The sequence below is a fragment of the Gouania willdenowi genome, chromosome 18, assembly GCF_900634775.1.
Source record: "Gouania willdenowi chromosome 18, fGouWil2.1, whole genome shotgun sequence".
Classification (NCBI taxonomy): Eukaryota; Metazoa; Chordata; class Actinopteri; order Blenniiformes; family Gobiesocidae; genus Gouania; species Gouania willdenowi.
The window spans coordinates 12,258,397-12,278,570 of record NC_041061.1 but is presented as its reverse complement, the minus strand read 5'-3'; the positions used below and the strand labels follow the sequence as shown (position 1 = coordinate 12,278,570).

Below are 20,174 nucleotides of genomic sequence, written 5' to 3'. Positions count from 1 at the left end.
AGCACGCTCAGCAGCTATTTTCAATATGCATGGATGATAAATAACAGTCTGGTCTAATCTCTACACCAGATTTAAGCAAGAACACGGTTGTGAGTGGAAGGGGCTCAGCGGTCATCACTGGGTGGAAGCTGATCAGAAGGCAGTTCCTGGCGCTCTTCATCAAGCGCTTCCACCACGCCCGGAGGAGCCGCAAGGGACTCATTGCCCAGGTAATGGTCTGTCTGTCATATTGATGAATTGAAGGGTTTGTACTGGTTGGGGCTGCGAGGGAGGATCAAGGTAGAATTCTGTGAAATACATGTTGGCTTTCGAAATCAGGTAATGGCACATTTGATAAAGTGAGCTAATTTTTAATCTGCGGGGAGAAGCCATTCGTCTTGATGAAGTCAATAGTTGGGTAAACGTTAGCTGTTAAAAACTAAATCTACTCTGGATGTCATCTATGAATGTCCAAAGGTGTGAAGTGCAGGATTTGAAAAATATTCCCACTTATATCACAAAATAAAGCTTTAACGGTGAAATTATTACAAAAGCGTTGTTACGAAATGTAAATATTTGTTGACGGTGTCAACAAACCCAAGAAAAAGATTATCAGACGTTATTCATCTTTAAGAAAGGTACATTTTAACAGTCCTATGAATGGCAATGACATTATAACTAAGGTAAAATGATTCAACTAACATGGATGGCATTAGCATAAAAACAAAATACTTTCGATAAATAATGGTGGCATTAATTGATGAAGTAAATGGTAAATGGCAAAACATTGATAAATAGTGCAAAATAAAACATATTTCATTTAAATAAATGAGTAAAGTATGCAAAAAAAAAAGGTAAAAGTATGTAATATTTCACCAGGGTTCAGGTCAATTACATTTTTCAGTTACACTTATTTTTTCAATTACCAATGTTCGATTACAATTTAATTACAATTACTGTTTTTTTCCAATTACAATTCATGTACAAATATTTCTTATCCTAAGAAAGTCAATTACAATTTTGTTCTCAATTACTAATCACAATTAGTGAGCCTGAAATAACCAACCTAATAAAAGTTAACCTTGCTCTTGCGTTAGCTTTCTGTTAGCATCTCTTATGATAACAAGTCCTAAATCAGTGTTAAAATACACTAAAAAACAAATGCCTATCATCTAATGTATTTCTTATCTATTGATTACCTTGTTAGGCTTCTTAATCAATGAAAATATAGGTTTTAATATTTTTGGTGTTGGCGTCTGAGCCTTTTTTTGTGTCAATGTAGCCCTCGATTTCACATCTTTTTAAATAGTAAAATGTGGGAAAGCTTGATATGAAACATATTTTAATGATTGTTCACTACATAGAAATGTACATTGAACTGTAACAGGGTTCCCCAGTTTATTGTTAAATTGTAATTGACAATTCTTATGGAATTTTCATGGCAATTACAATTACAAAAGTCAATCATCTAAACTAAATTACAATGCAATTATGATGACGACAGCAACCGATTTTTTTTTAAAAACTACAATAAAAATGATAATTACGCCATCGTTGTAATTGATTAACAATTACAATCAAAATTTACCCCAACCCGGAGGAAGACAAAACATAAAATTACTAAGGATTAAACCCTTGGTTTTGTCTGACAGGGTTGAATTAAGTTGACCAAACCTAAAGCCAACAAAGGAAATGTGCACAGAAGGGGATGAAACACCTGAAATGTAGCATCGCTAACCTGTTTTCCACCAAACCTGTCTCTTCAAATCATTTCAAAAGAAGCCGCCATGAGATGCAACTATAGTTGTAGATTCCAGTTAACGAGTTGTTTCTGCGATAAGAAAACGCACGAGAATCAGATCACTTTAAATTCTTGTCACACCTTTGCATATTGACGGGATGTCGCACCTCGTGTAGCCACAAAGCCATTTCTCCGTGAGTGCAGCGTGTGTTCATGAGAAGTGTTATCCTCTCTTAAGCTGCCACCATCTTTGTTACCTGATCAGTGTGATTGGCACGAGAAAGCCAAAGTGACACCCATAATTAGTTTTTCCTTCACTTTACCGCATGTTAATCATGTCTTTTCATTAGCTGTGTATTAGCTGTGTTTGCATAACAATTACGCCGATGACAGACTGCCATTAGCTTATTAAGTTTATGTCTATGTTATTTTGTGCCACGAAAACTTAATTTGGCAAGTCAAAACCAATGACTATAAGTAATTTAACCAAGTCAAAACCAATTTTAGTGATTAGGAAATTTTTTGCTAGCAAAACAAAATTTGCCCTTTTGCAAGTTTGGTCCAACTTCCTGCTTCTTTACTTCGTTTTCCAATCACGTTGTTTTTTTAAATGGCAGAGATGACGTAGGTTATGACAGGGATTCTCATTCTTGGGGTTGTGTGACACTGGGAGGGGGTCGCCAGATGCCTTCAAGAAACAAAAAACAAGAATATTTTTTAAACAATTTGAACCCATTTTTGCATATTTTTCCTCTTTTTCTGCAACAACACCCATCTTGCCATATTTTAACCTATTTCCATCACTTGTTCTTGCCACATTTTTGCTGCTTTCAATGAAATGTTTGACATAACTCCCATTTCTGCCACTTCTCCATCAAACGTCGATGCCTTTTCTCCACATCTTTTTCCCACTTTCAAGACATTTTCAGCACTTATAAACCTTTTCTACCACTTTTCCCACCTAATGCCATGTATGGTGACCCATTATTGTCACCTTTAACCTCTTCATCATATTTCATGCCAATTTTTTTCCCCCAGTTTAACAACATTCACAATTTGTCATGCCCATTATTTGCCAGTTTAAACCCATTGTTCCTACTTTTTTTTTTGCCACTTTTAAGCCAATATTGACACTTTGAACCTTTTTTTTAACCACTTTTTTTGTCCGCCTTTGGCCAGTCTAATTTGCAACTTTAAACCAATTTTAAAATCCCATTTCATCAGCTTTTCTGCTATTTTTGGTCAATTTTAACTGATTTTATTTCTGATTGAAACAAGGATTTACATATTTAAGTTGACTATATACTTTGGTGCTAATGATAATACACTTCTTGGATCACAGTGGATATTATTCAGATAAATAAAACAAAATGTGGGGGTACAGTGGGGGTCCAAAGAATAGACCTTTAGGTGTCAACATGACTAAATCAGAGTAGTTCCTTTAATTTGCAGTGGGACCTTTAGCTCATTTGTCACTGTCATTATAATATGTTCCTCTTTAGTGTAGGATGGGAAACAGAATGGACGGATACGAGTAGGGACATGTTGTCAGCATGAGCACACCTCTTACCCCCCCCCATTGTCAGCAGATATGATTGTGTAGTAAGGTAATCTCCTACAATACAGACAGTTTGGCCAATATAAAGGAGATTATAGCAGGGAACACAAAAGGAGTGATTTATGGGCCTGGAAGTTGGGGGAGGCAGGCGAGTCCGGTTGATGAGAGAAATGGAGAGAAGTGGTTACTGGGTGGGTGGAGGTGGAGTAGTTGAAGGATTCTCTATTGCTTTTGATCTCATTTCATGTCTGGGTTCTGTGAATATGACATGTGAAACTTTTCGGAAAAAAATTCCGGTAAATTTACATGAGAACTTGAGAAAAATATCAACTTTGATGGGAATTATTTATTGGAATTAACCAGAAATTGCTTGTAACTTTAAATAACTGTGGCACATCAAAACATAGATACTCGCATCAACCAACCAAATTTCTTTTTTTTTTTAAATAGCTGTTGAAAACACATATGTAATCTTTTTTTAAACATAAATCTATACATGTTCCTGTGCAACATGTATTTCTCAGCAAAAGAAAATGTTCTTTCAAAATAAAAAGACAAGACCAAATTAAGTGTGTATTTATTTTTGACCACCCAGTACAAGTCTCTGACCTACTTTTGGGGCCCGACCCACCAGTTGAGAATCACTGGTCTAAATAACACAAATAAAATCCATAACATTTGTATTTGGGTTGCGAAATCCAAGGATTTTTCTAAATTGGAAAAATCATATTTATACCTTGAGGAGCAGCAATGCTGCGTTCAAGGCAACTTGGAATTCTGCATTTTCCAACCTTTTACTTGTAAAAACGTACATTAGAAGGCCAGAAATCACACCAACATTGATGTTTTCATTGTAAATACCTTCTCGGTCGGCCATGTTTTGGAGATAATTCGACATGGAACACTTTGAAGACTGAGATCCTTTATTTATTGAAGGAATTCAACCACAAGTTTTTGGGTGTTATGATAAATGACAAGTTATCATGGAAATCGCATATTGATTATGCGTAATTATGGCTATTTTAAGGTAAAGCAGTCACTGATTTAAAATAAGTCTTTGTATATTTTGTATAACTCACTGGTTGTTCCCTATCTGACTTATTGTATTAAAGTGTGGGGGAAGTGCTTATAAATCATACACAAATCCAATTTTTCTGTCACAGAAACGAGCACTGAGAATTATTAGTGGAAGCGGATACAGGGAACATACAAACCCAATATTTATACAGCAAATATTATTAAAATGTCATAATTTGGTTTAATACAATATTAAAATAAAAACATGTACAAAGCTCATTTAAAAATCTTACCCAGAGACAGTAATTATACCTTATGAGGAATATTCGCAAAACCCAAATTGAGAACTCAAATTATCAAGATTGTGTATTTTGTGTATTATGGTGAAAAAATATGAGATTGCAGTGTGACTGTAATGTTGTTTCAAATGAGATGTGATGACTGCTTTGAAGTTTGCCTTTGTTTAATGTAAATTCCTTTTTATGGAGGGGGCAGATGTTACAAGTTTTACATCTCTCTGCTCCTTTTCATTCAACTTTTCTTCTTTTTTTCAATCTGGACTAGAAATGCATTTGTTTTAATGTGTTGAATGAAATAAATAAATAAACAAACAAATATCAAACTCGGGAAAGTTGATTTCTGAGTTGTATTGCATTATCCGTACAGTAAGGCCTTATGTACACCTCTAGGTGTCACAAATGTTGTCATAATTCTAATTGGCGCCTGTTTAGTCATTTTAACCAAAAAAAAAGGCTTTTCATTTAAAAAATGTAGCTCTCACCGAACCTTATCATTGAGCATTTTTTCCTCCAAATCATTTTATCCATATGCTTTTTTTTTCCATGTCCAGATAATGTTGTTGACTCCTTCAGTGAAAGAACAAAACTAAATCACAGGAGCATTTCTGAGTGCACAGTAGCAGTGATTGCGTGTTCCCATTAAGGCGCAAGACAATAAGTACAGGTAGTTCCTTTATAGCGCGTATAGTGCATAAAGTAAGAGAAAATGGATTGACAAATGACAGCAAATTGGCCTATTTGTTATTATCCATTCATTTTGCAGCACTATACCAATTCAGTATTACTCCAGGCCAGCTGTATATACAACTCCAATTAATGCATGTTTTTAGACAGAGGGAGGAAATCAGAGAACCCAGGGAAAATCTATATGCTTAGGGATCAACCAGATGAATTGAACTAATGATTTCCCTATTCGTGGATTGTGAGGCAAGCCTCTGCTTAGATGAGCCACCAATTGACATACACGAGAAGGCTGAATCATTAGTGAAAACTGAAGAAATGCAGCTTAGTGAGGGTGACCATACGTCCGGTTTTACCCACAAATGTCCACTTTTCACGTCTTGTCCGGCCGGATTTTAAAATCTCATGAAATTGTCCGGGTTTCCCAATGACCTTGAACGCATCTCGGGAACAATTCATTGAAAAGACCTTTGTCACGTATTGAGTTTACCTCCGTGCTGAGATTATGACCCTAACCTAATCCAATACACAAATAAAACACGTGTCCGTTCACTTTGAAAACAAAAATAAACAAAAATGAATTCTTATTTATTTATTTTTTTAGCAAAAATTCATTTTCAGGTAGTACGCATGGGCGCGCATGTCCATATATGCACATATACAATCTCAGTATGATGCAAACTCAGTACATGACACCGTAACTCTGCTAATATCAATTTCTGGGAGGTGATGTTTCTCATGTTGTTTCAATGACTGAAAGATTTTATGAAGGTTTATATGAGATTTTTCAAGTACAGATTATATAGGTTATAATGTGTAATAAAGATGATTGAGTGGAGTTACCACCGATTTTTCAAAACCTTATTGACCATAACAACCTATTTAGTTACTATATTGTATTTTACCTGTTACATGGTAGATTAAAGAAAACATTGAGTACTTTGAGTAAGACGAGCCCAAAATATGGTCACCCTGAGCTTAGTTAGTGCCTCTCTAGCATTCTCCTTATTAGCTGGAGCTAAAAAATTTTAATATGTGAATAAAGAAGAAAATAACAACATCTAACTACATCTGTGTGGGCAAGGCTGTTACATCACAGGTATGTTAGCTTATGTTTCCCAATATCCTGTTTTTTTGACGTGAGATAATCGGTTTATTGGTAATTTACTTAATTTTTCCCAAGGATTATGAAAAACTCTCATTAAAAGATAAGTAAAATGATCCACTGTGATGACTTTATCCATGTTAATGGAAGGCGCAAAGCCACAAACACGCATTTAAAGGCGCGAAATGCTCATCTTTGGAAATACTCTCAGACTAATGAGGTATTTGACTTTGTTTGGAATAAAACATCTTTAATCGTGTTGTTGTGGTTTTTTCCCCCCCACCATTTTGCATATAATCCTATTCTTTCCTTTAAATCCCCACTAAATTTGAGGGGTGAGATAAACTCATGCATTGTTCATGGGAGTACTTGGGCTTTGTGAGCGTAATGACTTCTGCCTGTTTCTCCCAGATTTCTTTCAATGGAAGACGCACCAGCTGTCACCTGCAATTACTACCGCCAGAGAAAAGGGGTTGGAACAAAAAAAAAAAAAAAAAAAAAAGAGAACGCAAAAGAACAAGAGCAGTTCTTTCTTTTCTTTTTTCCAGGTCCAGCCATTAAGCCTTTCACTCTCATTGCTGCTGTTTATCTTCTACTCCTGAACATGCTTCCATAGCTACGGCTACCATAAAGTATATTTAGGGATTTTTCAATTGTTGTGTCTTGAATTGACCCGGCAAATTGCGTGCTCGGCAATTAATCAAAACACACGGAGGCCGCGAGCTGTTATGCTATCCAACTTACAAAAGATTAACTAGTAGTAAAGATACTCTTGCTTTTCCCTGCGCCCTGACCTCCTTGTCAGCTTTATTAATGTAACAAAAGGAAACTTACGCAAGCAACAGAAATAAAGAGTGCATAAAACTCAGCAGCATGAAAGCAAAGCACGCGTCTGTCTCTGGTTTTGTATTTTTTTCAGACGAAAGACAAGAGAATAGCAAGAAACTAATTACGTTTGAGTGGCCGGATGATGTCAGCGACGCGGGGAAGTGTTTAATCAACCTCATAAAACAATGCAAAAGAGCCCAAACAAGTTGGCAGGGAGCACATTAATGCTTTATTGCGCTGGTCCTGTGTTGTTGTTGATTGCATCAGTCATTTAGCCTTTCATGGAACATAATGACAGTAAGGGAACCAACAGAGAGGGAGAATGGAGGGTGGTGAATGAATCTCTCATTGACTGTTTGAGTGCTGCATCACCCCATAATGACACCCATAAAGACTAATAAAGGTTTTTATCCCGTTTGGAGGAAGATAGCTATAATTTGATTGGTCCACGGCTTGTTTTGCATGATTAAAAGGCTGAACATCTCAAGGAGTTATTGAAACAAAGATGGAGAATGTGTTTTTCTCCAAAACTTTCCGTCACAAATTTTGTGCCACGACTTTAACGCTCCGCTTTAACCAGTTTCTGCAGCAATTTGCTCGAAAGTCTTCAGATGCCATGAGAACAAATGTGTATCGACTGTTTAATGAGGGGATCCTGACTTTAGATCCATCCCTTTTCCTCCTAGGTGGTCTTGCCTGCTGTTTTCGTGTGTCTGTCTCTGATCTTCTCCCTAATTGTGCCGCCATTCACTGAATATCCAAGTTTGGAGCTTCAGCCCTGGATGTACGGCCTGCCTCAAACCACGTTTTATAGGTAAGTGCATTAAAGCTGGAAAAAGCTTTTGTAATCTTCAAGCATTTTAGATTCTTGATAGTTTAAACCAGGGGTTCTCAACTCGTCTCACCCTGGGACCCACATTTTACCTTGGTCATCAAATCGCGACCTACTTTTTTTTTCTTTCTTTTTTCATTCAACCAACCAAATGTAGTGTTTTTTCAAAGATAGCTGTTGAAAACACGCATATATATTTTTTTGTCAAAAGAAAAGTTTCTTTCAATATAAAAGACACACATGACATTTTTTGCTCAGCTTTCCTTGACCAACCCAGTACAGGTCCGCGACCTACTTTTGGGTCCCGACCCACCAGTTGAGAATCACTGGTTTAAACCATACGCAAAGTTTGCGGAGAGCAGCGGCATCATTGCCCCCTCTAGTGGTCAAAAGTTTTAATTAGTTTTCCCAATATTTTTTGAAAAACAGTTGACTGTACGAAAAATGCATGAATTCATTTGTTGTTGTTTTGAAAATAATAAGTTATTTTTTGGTGCTCGAGTCATGTGACCATCGTCGTCCTGCCTTTAGGTTGGTTCTTAATGGTGTAAATGGTGATGCAACACTGCACCCAGCAGTTCATGTGTGGTACTGCAGCAAAAATGAAGCAGAAAGCGGCCACTGGCCTGATTTTATCATTAATTTACAACATGAATCTAAAAATGAGGATTTTTAATGACACTGTCAGCCTCACAGAGCTAAAATAAAAAAGTAAGAAAAAATCAGGGCAGAGCTGCTTTCTTCTTGAAAATAAAACATTACTTTTTATATTTTCATAGGAGTTTTACTGTGTTTTGGACTAAATGCCGGGATTCATTAGATTTTTGAATGCCTTAGGAAGATATTGAGACCACTTTTGATGGAATATTTGGATTCAGTAAGACATGGCATTGCTTTAAAGGTGAGGAGTCCTGGCTTGTTTATGTCCGCCATCTTTTTTTCTCCAAGTTTGACAAAATAATTGACTGTGTTTTCTGAGATGGTTGTGTCTTAGAATGGTTTATATGGTTAAAAAACAAAAGATTCTAAGCTTTCAAACCGTATATGATACTTAATACTTGATATGCTGCTGCATTTGAGAAGCATTAAATCCCTTAAGAGAGTGAATGAGTGAGAACATGCATTTTGACCCATATCCGTGGCGGTGGACGTTACGACGCGTCAACGCAAATTGTTGTAGTCAACATTATCATTTATGTTACTAATCATTTTTGCATTATTGTATATGTTACACACATCTTTCTTTTGCCTCTCTTGGCAAGAATCTCAAACTCCACCTATGGTTGAAACCTCTTCACACAACATTGATCCTGACAACATTCAGTAAGTGAAATGCAGGAATGAAAACTAGAATGTTATAGTTGGTTATTGTATTCTGTCACCTCCGCTCCACCTCCACCTGTGATCATTTGCAGCCCTTGACAGGAAAATGATCAAATATTTAATGATCCAGCCACAAAATGGTAGCGAGAGGTGAGGAGTCGAAATCTGAGTTGCTAGCTGACAGCTATAAAAAAAAAAAAATAAATAAAAAAAAATACAAATTCTATTACGCTTTGGTTTGTGCTTTCTGGAAATATTCTTACATTTCCATTGAACATGAGTTGTAGGTTCAGTTTGTGTATTTTCAGGAAGATATAAATTATCTACAACCTTTACTGATCAAGAAACCTGACAAAACTTAGTCCAGTTTCATAAAAATCGGTCAATTACGAACCTAGATATGATTTTTTTGAAATATTACTAATAATGAGATATATTGAGGATTTTTTTAGATTTTGTTTTAAACTGATCCAGAGTCAGTAAATTAATCTGGATCCCCCTCCAAAATGTAATCGTAAGGTTTATCTTCAGTTAAAATGTTATGGGCTTTTGACGTAGTCCTACTAAAAGACAAATAATGGTGAAAATATAAGCCCCTGTGCAGAAGTAATTAGAAGACCCTGAAACATAACCTCAGTAAATCCAATAAAAACATGTATTATGGCAGAGATTTTAAATGCAGGCTGATATATCAGATCAGGACACCCTTACAAAATCGTTAGTGATCTCAAATTTATTCACAACTTTTTACAGTTCTTTGAGATCTTTCCTTTTATCAGAACAAAGGGTGTCAGAATGTGCAGATCTTGTCTTGAACACTTCACTGAGTGACAGCTACTCTGTAGGAAAGTTTTCTTAGGAAGAGGAAAAGACAAAGTATGAACTAATCAGCAAACTATGCTGGTTGTTTCCTTGGCTGGAGAATTTTGCATTGCCAAGGTTATCAATCTTAACACGGCCGCGTCCTTGGCAGCGGCTTGATATTGCTGTGAATCACAAGCGTAATTGGTGACAGGCCATAGCCTTGGTGCACTTTAAAAACCAAATGAGAACAAGAGCGCACACAAAAGTGACGAAGTTCACTGCTGTCAATGTCTGTTCTTTGGGAATCCTAATTTGGATAGGCATGGTACAAAACTGCATGCTGTGGTTGTTCTTTTTTTTTTTTTTTTTGTTATATTTATAAGTCAATCCTTTTTTACTGTTTTTGCATCTGTATTTCACTGACGTTACTGTTCAAACCATCAATACTATCTTGACACCTTCTTCATTTCGCGTTCTCGTGACAGGAAGCTGTCTTGGCTAATTCATTCATTCAGCAGGTATTTATTGATCTTAATCCTCCTGGAAACACTGTAAATAAATTCACTTTGATGGTATCAAAGCAGTGTGACACCAGTTTTAGATGAACACATTTGTTTCAGCTTGTATCCAGATCTTAACCCTCCTACTGTCCTCAAACATCACAAACACGTTTTACCCTTGGTGTCATTCTGACCCTTATAGGGATTTGATTTTCTGAAACTCTTTGACCAAGTTTTCGTGTCAGGCCCTTTGTTTATTTTCTTGAACACATAAATAACCCCTTGATAATGAAACCTTGACTTAATTTATCTTAAATAGTTTTCATCCAAATCTCCTCAAATTTAGTGACATCATTAACGACCACAAGTATGAAATCTATTGGTTGTGGTGATGATATGACCTTTCCTGTAGCGCCACCATCAGGTCATTGGGGATGGGTACATACATGGGTCACACACAGATGGACACGTTTTATACAGTTAAAACAGCTTGGGGTCTAGTTGACCCGAGAGCAACACCAATGTGTGCAATAAATAAAAAATATTATCATGATGATTTTATGCTTAATCAGTTGTACCCATCAAATTAGGATAAGTCATGAAATAGGATGTAAAAAAAAAAAAAAAAAGGCAACTAATATTTTTTTCAATAAACACTGAATGGGGTCAAATTGACCCCAAGAAAAATAGGAGGGTTAAGGATGGAAGCTGCGACTTATTTGTCTCAGAAACAGAACTGAATATGTTACATTGTTAATATTGATTTACTGTACAATCTTGTTCCATCATTTAGAATAGCATACAGCAGAAATGGGCAACTGGTGACCCTTGGTGTCATTTTGTGCGACCCCCAAAAATTGTAATTCAAGAAATTGGAAGTAATATGAAACCCAACATAATACACAAAATCACAGCAAAATGCACAGAATGTCAACCAAAATATAACAAAGCAACAACAACAACAACATAAACACAAAACATTTCTAAAATACACTAAAAAGGACTCATAAAACACCCAAAAAGACATTAGACACACAAAATAACCAACTAAACTCACAAAAACGCAACAACACTAATACAAAATGTCACCAAAGAAACACACAACACTAACAATTACACAAAATGACAGAAAAAAAACCTAAAATGACAAAAATACTAAAAAGGATCTAAAAAAGGCAGATTGACAATAAACAAAATGCAAACATAACACACAAAAAATAACAAAAACACATGCAGTATAATGACTCATGAAATACATAAAATGCCAGCAAAAAAATGTAAAATGACAGATAAATACACAAAATGACTCCAAAAACACACAAAATGACATCAGACACACAAAACAACAACACATATACAAAATGACACCAAAAATAAAAAAACACACAGCACTAACAATTACATAAAAATTCCATAAAATGACAAAAATACTGAAAAAATCCAAAAAGGCACAGATTGAGGATAAACAAAATGCAAACATAACACATAAGAAATAACAAAAACACATAGAATGACTCATAAAATACACAAAGTGCCAGCAGAAATTTCCAAAATTCCAAAAACACACGAAAAGACAACAAACCACGACAAAAAAATCCAGTGTTTTTTCTCGCGTTAATGCTTAGATTGGTCGTTATTCTTAATACTGGCATGAATGTTCAGACTTAAAACTTCCACCATACCGTAAACAATTCTCCTTAAAAAAAAAAAAGGATCACATTCCTGAATATCGTATTCATGCCATGAAACGTGTAAATCCCTGGCTCTGTCCATGGTGCTGAAACATCAGTACAGCCTGTGTTGTTTTCTCTCCACCCACAGTGTTGTCACTCATCACATATGCTTTCCTGCTCACAGCCTCCAAATCTTCCCGCAGGCATTTTGTATTTAGTTGAACCCAGAAATCCCTGACTGACTATGTTCCGTACACACGCTGTCAAGTATGTCTGTAGAGCTGCGAGCTAATGAGTCCTAATAGGCAGGTAGAAGATATTAAAAATAAATCAGTCATACAGTAGATAAAATAAAAGGCATGTTTGCAAATGGCTGTATTTTGGATTTGCCACTAGAGCTAAACTGCAATACTTCCATATTCTCAGTCACATGACCATGGAAGCACGACACCACCCCCCACCCCCACTTTTCAAAGTGAGGAATGACAGAAATGAATCAAGCCGAGTGTTGGTGTCAGGCAACTTGTTCCGTTTATCAAAGGCTGTGAGTGTTACAGTATGTATATAAGATGACTTGTAGTGGAACTACTAATCACTCTCTTTAGGAAGACATTGGCTTTCAACAGTGTTTCCAATATATACGCAAAGTATGAAACCTGGCGACTATTAAATCTGAAATGTTAGAATCTGAGGAAGAGACACGATGGAGGGTTAAAGGCATCCGCCTCTGTTTTTACAAATGTGGCTTTGATATGTCCTCAATTGAAGATCCTTGCCGAACAAAACATAATTTTGCACCATAAAAGCTGCTGAACGATCTGAAAAACCCTGTTGAACGCTTCACTCCAATAGAAAACAATGGGATGTTTACAGGCAGCTGGGGTTGTGTGATTTCAAGATGGCGGAATACATGTAGGCTCTAAAATGGTCAAGTTATGGTGCAAAGTAATGTGTTTTATTAGGCAAAGATTTCCTAATAAGGACATTTACAGTAATGGCTTTTAGGATTCATTTCTGACAACATTTGAGGATCCCTTTAAGGGCCTTGCTTTGTTTTTGGTTCAGCAAAACCCATTTATTTATGCATTCAGCTAAATTGGGTCCTAGGCGTACAGCTTTGTTGGGTCTGTTCAAATAAAGATGAAATGATCCTGGAATACAGATAGAAGGCTCAGTTTTACAGTTAGCAAAAAAACAAGCCTTAAGACTTTTGGACAAACAACTGGCACCCTTTGTTTCATTTTCTGTGGCCTCCAAATAAATGTGTAAAATGAAATATGCACAATATGTGAACAAAATGACAACAAAAATATGCAAACTTACTCCAAAGACGACTATAGAAATACAGAAAAATATACAAAACAATATCAAAAAGACACAAAACAACAACCAATATACACGAGAACAACAAAAACACACAAAACTACAACATAATACATATAATTAACAATAAATTATATTAAAAGACAACAAAAAACTAACCCTGACTCAAAACACTCCACTTACCGGAGCTGCTACGTCGCAAAACAAGTCAAAGTTTCCGGTACGTGACGTCAGGTACCGAGGAAAATCCAACTCGCCCGTTTGGAGCTGACATTTTACAAAATGTGGAGTAACAAGGGAGGGAGGAAACAGAACTTTTTCAACTTTGGCCCAGTGAACGAGGCTATAGGGATGTACGTATACCACTGTAGCAAAACCATTATACAGTGATTTTTTCACAATACAGCTTTTCCCAAGATTTCCCATCCCTTTTTTGAGAGAACACTTTAAATTCATTCTTTAACTTACTTGGTTCTTTACTGTGTAGAGCCTTCAGAGCTAGGATTTAGTTATATTTACCATTTAATATATCTTCAAAACATTTGAAATACTATAATGACAGATTGACCTGTTTTTACAGTTTAGTCTCAAGGCTATGATTAGAAACCTTGTACATGAATACTTTATTCGTAATTAAAGTGCAAGCTGTGGAATAAAAGCAGAAGGCTGAGCGAATGAATTATTCACTTGATGCTCTAAAACATATTCAATTTACTTTCGGAGTCTTTGTTTAAAACGTATATATTTTCTATTTCACATTTACTAAATGACTTTTTTTTACCCCATTATATGCTGTTGCCTTGGTTTGACTTTCCTGTGATATTGTCTCACTCCTGCGATGTTTCATTTAGAGTAGATGAGTGTAAATTAGTTCCACTATTTCTCTGTACAAGCACACGTCTTCATTTCGGAACCATCCAATAGTTTTATTATCTTGAATAACATGGTAACTCAGCCATTGTTAATAGCAAAACAGATGGCTGCACATAATCCGTTTTTACTATCGGAACCACCTCATTTGCACTCGGCGGTGGCCAAGAAAATGACCGTGTGACCTTCATGGAGACGCTTCTAAATGAGACAATGAACACTGTGTTAATCCAAATGGTTGGCTGGGCTGTGGCCACAGCTGGCACAAAGCCATCACGATGGTCTTCATGAAACGCTGTTTTTAACTTCTCATTGCACCCTTAAGATAAAGGACGTGTGTGTGGTTGATAATGAGATTTGAATTGGAAAAGGGAAGATTGTTTGACGGAAAAGCAAGACTTGGATGTGTCGAGGACACTCGGATGATAATGAAAGGCAGGGAATGCGTTTATGCTGTACACAGAGCCATGAACGGGTTTGAATCTGTTGAATACCAATCAGGAAATATTCACGCGAAGAAAACCGTCACATTCATGGATTTCTTGGCCTGACTCAATGAGTTTGCATTCATTACTTTTTATTTTAATGCCAAGTGTAGGATGTATGATCATCCACGGTTTTAGTCCAGGGGTTTCAAACTAATTTTAGTTAATGGGCCAAATACCAAGTAGTTGGATCTTAAGTGGGCCGCAGACTTTAGGAGGGACAACAAGCAATTTCAACATAAATGTCCGCAAATTTTTACTGTACACGGCATTCAAAATCATGCATGTAACAAACGTATGTAAGGCGTCACCAATATCCAGGCAATACGTGACAGATATCCAGTACCTGCAGGAGTTTCACTTCTAAATTCATTGATTTTGTGACCAAATTTTATTTTATTTGGGAAAAATATGTGGAGTAATTTCAGGAAATTTAAGTTCTTTGAACAATTTGATATTTGAAATGACTGCAGTCATGTGCTTAGCTTTTTGTGGGTTCTATAGGCTACTATGCATTGTAAAGTGACCCTTGGTGACCTGAAAGGCGCTGGCTTCCAAATAAAATGTGTTGATAATAATAATAATAATAATAATAATAATAATAATAATAATAATAATAATAATAATAATAATACTTATTATTATTATTATTATTATTATTATTATTACAACTGATTTATTTGATAATTTAGACAATAATTTTTAACTTAGTCCGGCGGGCCAGATTGGATGGTCTAATGGGCCAGTTCTGGCCCCTGGGCCGTGTGTGTTTGACACGTGTTTTCAACATTCAAATGAAGAGTACATATGCCTGTAAAGAAGGATTATTTTGATGTGCTGTTATGGAAATATTAATTTGCACTGAGGCAGGTCATACAGTGTAGTTTTAACAAATCCTTGACCCACTGAACAAACTCCTACCTTGTATCAAGAGGCTAAATACAATTGATGCATTCAGTGAGGAATGAATCATTAACGTGGGAGGATTGGGTTCTGCTACACTGTTTTAAATAAAATAACACATTTAAATAAATAAATATTATAATTAAATAATACATTTTCATCACAAAAGCTAACTACCACTACCTGACTTTCTCAAAATCCTTTGGAATCTTTTAGAAGATGACCCTTCTGCCAACTATTCACCGCTGTCACCCAAATACGTCACATGACTGTCTTTGTTATCAATTGTCAGATTAAAGAAGGATTCTGTGTTGACCAGCTTTTAATTCATTTTCATAGCAACGACATGCCTGAAAATCCCAAGATGTCCAGGATTGTGGAGACCCTGGTGGATAACCCAGGATTTGGAACACGCTGTATGGATGGAGACCCAATACTGTAAGTAATCCAAATATAAACTGAATTTAGATGGATTCATCCAGTGTGAGGTGGGGGGGATGGGTTTATTATGTGTACCTCGTTATTGGTCCTGTATCGTCTTGACAAGTACTTATTTTTTGCCATGTATGATGTGAAACTCTCAGCTTTTGTAATAGTGTAAGGGCCCAAGCAAGCAGGTGTGTTCCACGATGTTATCTGTAAGTACCAGTAATCTGTTCCAAATCAAAGTCTTGCAGTTTTTTTTTTTTTTTTTTTTAAATAGCCGATCAATCCAAACAAGTTCTCTAAGTTATCATTGAAAAAGACATTTGCAAATGTATCGGAAAGTTCATCCTACAGCAAAACATCTATTTTTGGTCTCATCTCAGTTTGTATTCCAGATCTCAAAGTAGACGAGTATCCTCCTTATTCAAGCAAAGATATGATTTCAGGAGTAGGGCAGGGACAAAAGCGATTGGATTTTAATCACGATGATTGGGTGCCGATTTGATTTGTATTGCGAAGTATCTCGATTCAAGAGTAGCGATTTTCGCAAACTTTTACGTTCTTACATTCCTTATACAAAAGCAAAAGTTGAATCATACACTTGTAGAAATGAAATTTCAACTACACATGAAATTGCACTACACTGCATACAGTATATATTTGTATAGTGCATTTCATAGAGTAGGCAATTCAATGTGCTTCACATGGTTAAAAAAAATAGCAACAGAAAACATTAAACAACAATAAAAGTTTAAAATCAATTCTGGGGAGAAATAATGATTTTCCATATTGTCACACACGCAAAAAAAAAAAACAAAAAAAAAAATCTATATTTTTTTCCCTCTCCTACGAAGAAGCCACAGATACAGACATTTCAAATGACCAATACACAGATATTATTAAAAATGGGAGAAGTTGAACAGTATGTGAAGGAGAAACTGTTGATCGAAAGACTCAGTGGGAGCTAGAAATTCACATATTTCTCCCATTGCTTTACAGGAAGTTACCATGCTCTTCTGGTGGGTCTGATTGGTTTACACCTCCTGTGGATCAGGCAGTCATGGACATCTTCATCAATGGGAACTGGAGCATGTCAAACCCCTCTCCTTCATGCCAATGCAGCACCCCTAAACGCACCATCATGTTACCAGACTGCCCACTGGGTGCAGGAGGTCTACCCCCACCACAGGTTAGTCCCATATTTACTTCTCTCTCAAACAGTCTGCAATCATTAGTTACAAATACAAAATCTTTAATGGAAAAATTAAATAACAGTTTTTTTATTTTGTTAACAAAAGACATAAATAATGAATAAACCTGTGACAAGAACATAGAATAATAATGCTTATCATGGTAGCTTTTAGCCTGCGGTCAGAAAGTCCCACTCAGCATACTTTTAATTTGAAAATGTAAAGGTACTTAAGAAGGAGGAATTTTGATTGCACTGCAAAATGCAAATCAGTCCTTTGTGCTGGCTTGCTTTTGTGAACAAACCTGCACACAAGAAAGAGGGACTGAAACTGATGCCACTGAAAATACAGAGAAATAGCGATTACCAGTGGTTAAGTTTATTCCAAGAACATGTTGGTTTAAAACACACATGGGAAACTCAAGGCCCGGGGGCCAAATCCGGCCCTTTGGAGCATCAAATCTGGCCAGCTCGAGTAAAAATGATAAAAAAAAAAACAAAAAAAAAAAAAAACATGAATCATTTTGTTGTATAAAATATCCTTCTATTATTTTTCAAGGCGTCTTTCCGGGATGGATAATTTACCTTTTTTTTTTGTTTTTTTGTCCAGATTTCCCTCTGTCTGTATATCTCTGTTGTAAAAATCTATCCTAACTCAGCCATCAATTTAATAATATAAAAGCAGCCAGTTTGCAGCACTGTGTGACCTCTAATGATTGGATCCACAAAGAGATCGGTGGGTTTCTTGGATACCTCACACTGTCTGACTCATTATTTCAGCCAATCGGTGTACGTGGAGAATGCTGGGCTCCAAATTGAAATGCAAAGCCTTGAACGGCCGCCTCACAATGATAATAAACCCTCCTAAGCTCAGAGGTGAATAGATAAAAAACTGCTACCACCACTTCAATGTCATCTTAATAAGGAGAATTGGACTGTCTTATGCAGTAGCAAACTCATCTTAAACCGCGACATGGTTGATAATTTTTTTTTTTTTTCGTAATGATGAAGTCCTGATGGCAAAAGTACTAGTCTTCATACTCAATTAAAGACACTTGATTAAAAAATGACTTTGGTAAAAGTATTGCGGTTGCTCCCTGACTTAAATAAAAGTAAAAAGTAACACAAATGTCAAACAAATGATAAGACAAAGTAAAATTCCAATCTTTAACATTTTTAAGAACTTGAAGAATACATGGATACAAATTGTGAAAATAAAATGTTGACTAGCGCTAGCTTCTCCTCCATGTTAACATGTTGACTAGCGCAAGCTTCTTCTCCATGTTAGCACGTTGATTAGCACTAGCTTCCCATCCATGTTAGCACGTTGACTAGCACTAGCTTTTCCTCCATGTTAGCACATTGACTAGTGCTAGCTTTTCCTCCATGTTAGAACGTTGACTAGCACTAGCTTTTCCTCCATGTTAGCACATTGACTAGTGCTAGCTTTTCCTCTATGTTAGCACATTGACTAGCACTAGCTTCTCCTCCATGTTAGCACGTTGACTAGCACTATCTTTTCCTCCATGTTAGCACGTTGACGAGCACTAGCTTCTCCTCCATGTTAGCACGTTGAATAGCACTAGTTTCTCCACCATGTTAGCGTGTTGACGAGCGCTAGCTTCTCCTCCACGTTAGCACGTTGAATAGCACTAGTTTCTCCACCATGTTAGCACGTTGACTAGCACTAGCTTCTCCTCCGTGTTAGCACATTGACGAGCACTAGCTTCTCCTTCATGTTAGCACGTTGACGAGCGCTAGCTTCTCCTCCATGTTAGCACATTGATTATCACTAGCTTCTCCTCCATGTTAGCATGTTATCTAGCACTAGTTTATCCTCCATGTTAGCACTGTGACTAGCACTAGCTTCTCCTCCATGTTAGCACATTGACTAGTGCTAGCTTTTCCTCCATGTTTGCACATTGACTAGCACTAGCTTTTCCTCCATGCTAGCACATTGACTAGTGCTGGCTTCTCCTCCATGTAAGCACGTTGAATAGCACTAGTTCCTCCACCCTGTTAGCACGTTGACTAGCACTAGCTTCTCCTCCATGTTAGCACACTGACGAGCACCAGCTTCTGCTCCATGTTAGCACGTTGAATAGCACTAGTTTCTCTACCATGTTAGCACGTTGACTAGCACTAGCTTCTCTTCCATGTTAGCACGTTGATGAGAGCAAGCTTCTCCTCCATGTTAGCACGTTGAATAGCACTAGTTTCTCCACCATGTTAGCACCTTGACTAGCACTAGCTTCTCCTCCATATTTGTACTTCATTACTTGTCACCACTGCCATTAATTGTGGCTGGCAAACAACTGACGTTCTAAGCTAAGCTAAGCACACACATATTATTTAAACAATGCATAGTCATGGTATGACTTGGGTTCCTAACGCTGCACTCGCAATTACGTTGGAGACAGAATTGTGTCTGGCAGCAGCTTGTAAATCCAAACAGATGTCTTTATCATATTAAAACAGCAGTGCTTTAGATTTGTTTTTCCTGCAGTTCTGAATGAGCACTTTGAGTAAATGAGATGGAGACGCACACAGACTGTTGATAGGTGGGATTCCGTCAGATAAAAGCTGCAGAAAATGTGGTTTCATCCAAAAAAGAAGCCTATTCAATGAGAAAATGTAC

The 20,174-nt window shown here is 36.7% G+C and overlaps 1 protein-coding gene across 1 annotated transcript in view; it reads left to right on the top strand.

The window, feature by feature from the left end:
• LOC114480064 (ATP-binding cassette sub-family A member 1) overlaps window positions 1-20,174 on the top strand; it is a 243,088-nt gene that overhangs the window by 110,091 nt on the left and 112,823 nt on the right. The window contains exons 29-32 of the mRNA XM_028473858.1: window positions 70-209; window positions 7,895-8,022; window positions 16,261-16,359; window positions 17,347-17,536. Coding sequence (XP_028329659.1) covers window positions 70-209; window positions 7,895-8,022; window positions 16,261-16,359; window positions 17,347-17,536 — 557 coding nt within the window. The remainder of the gene's footprint in view (window positions 1-69; window positions 210-7,894; window positions 8,023-16,260; window positions 16,360-17,346; window positions 17,537-20,174) is intronic.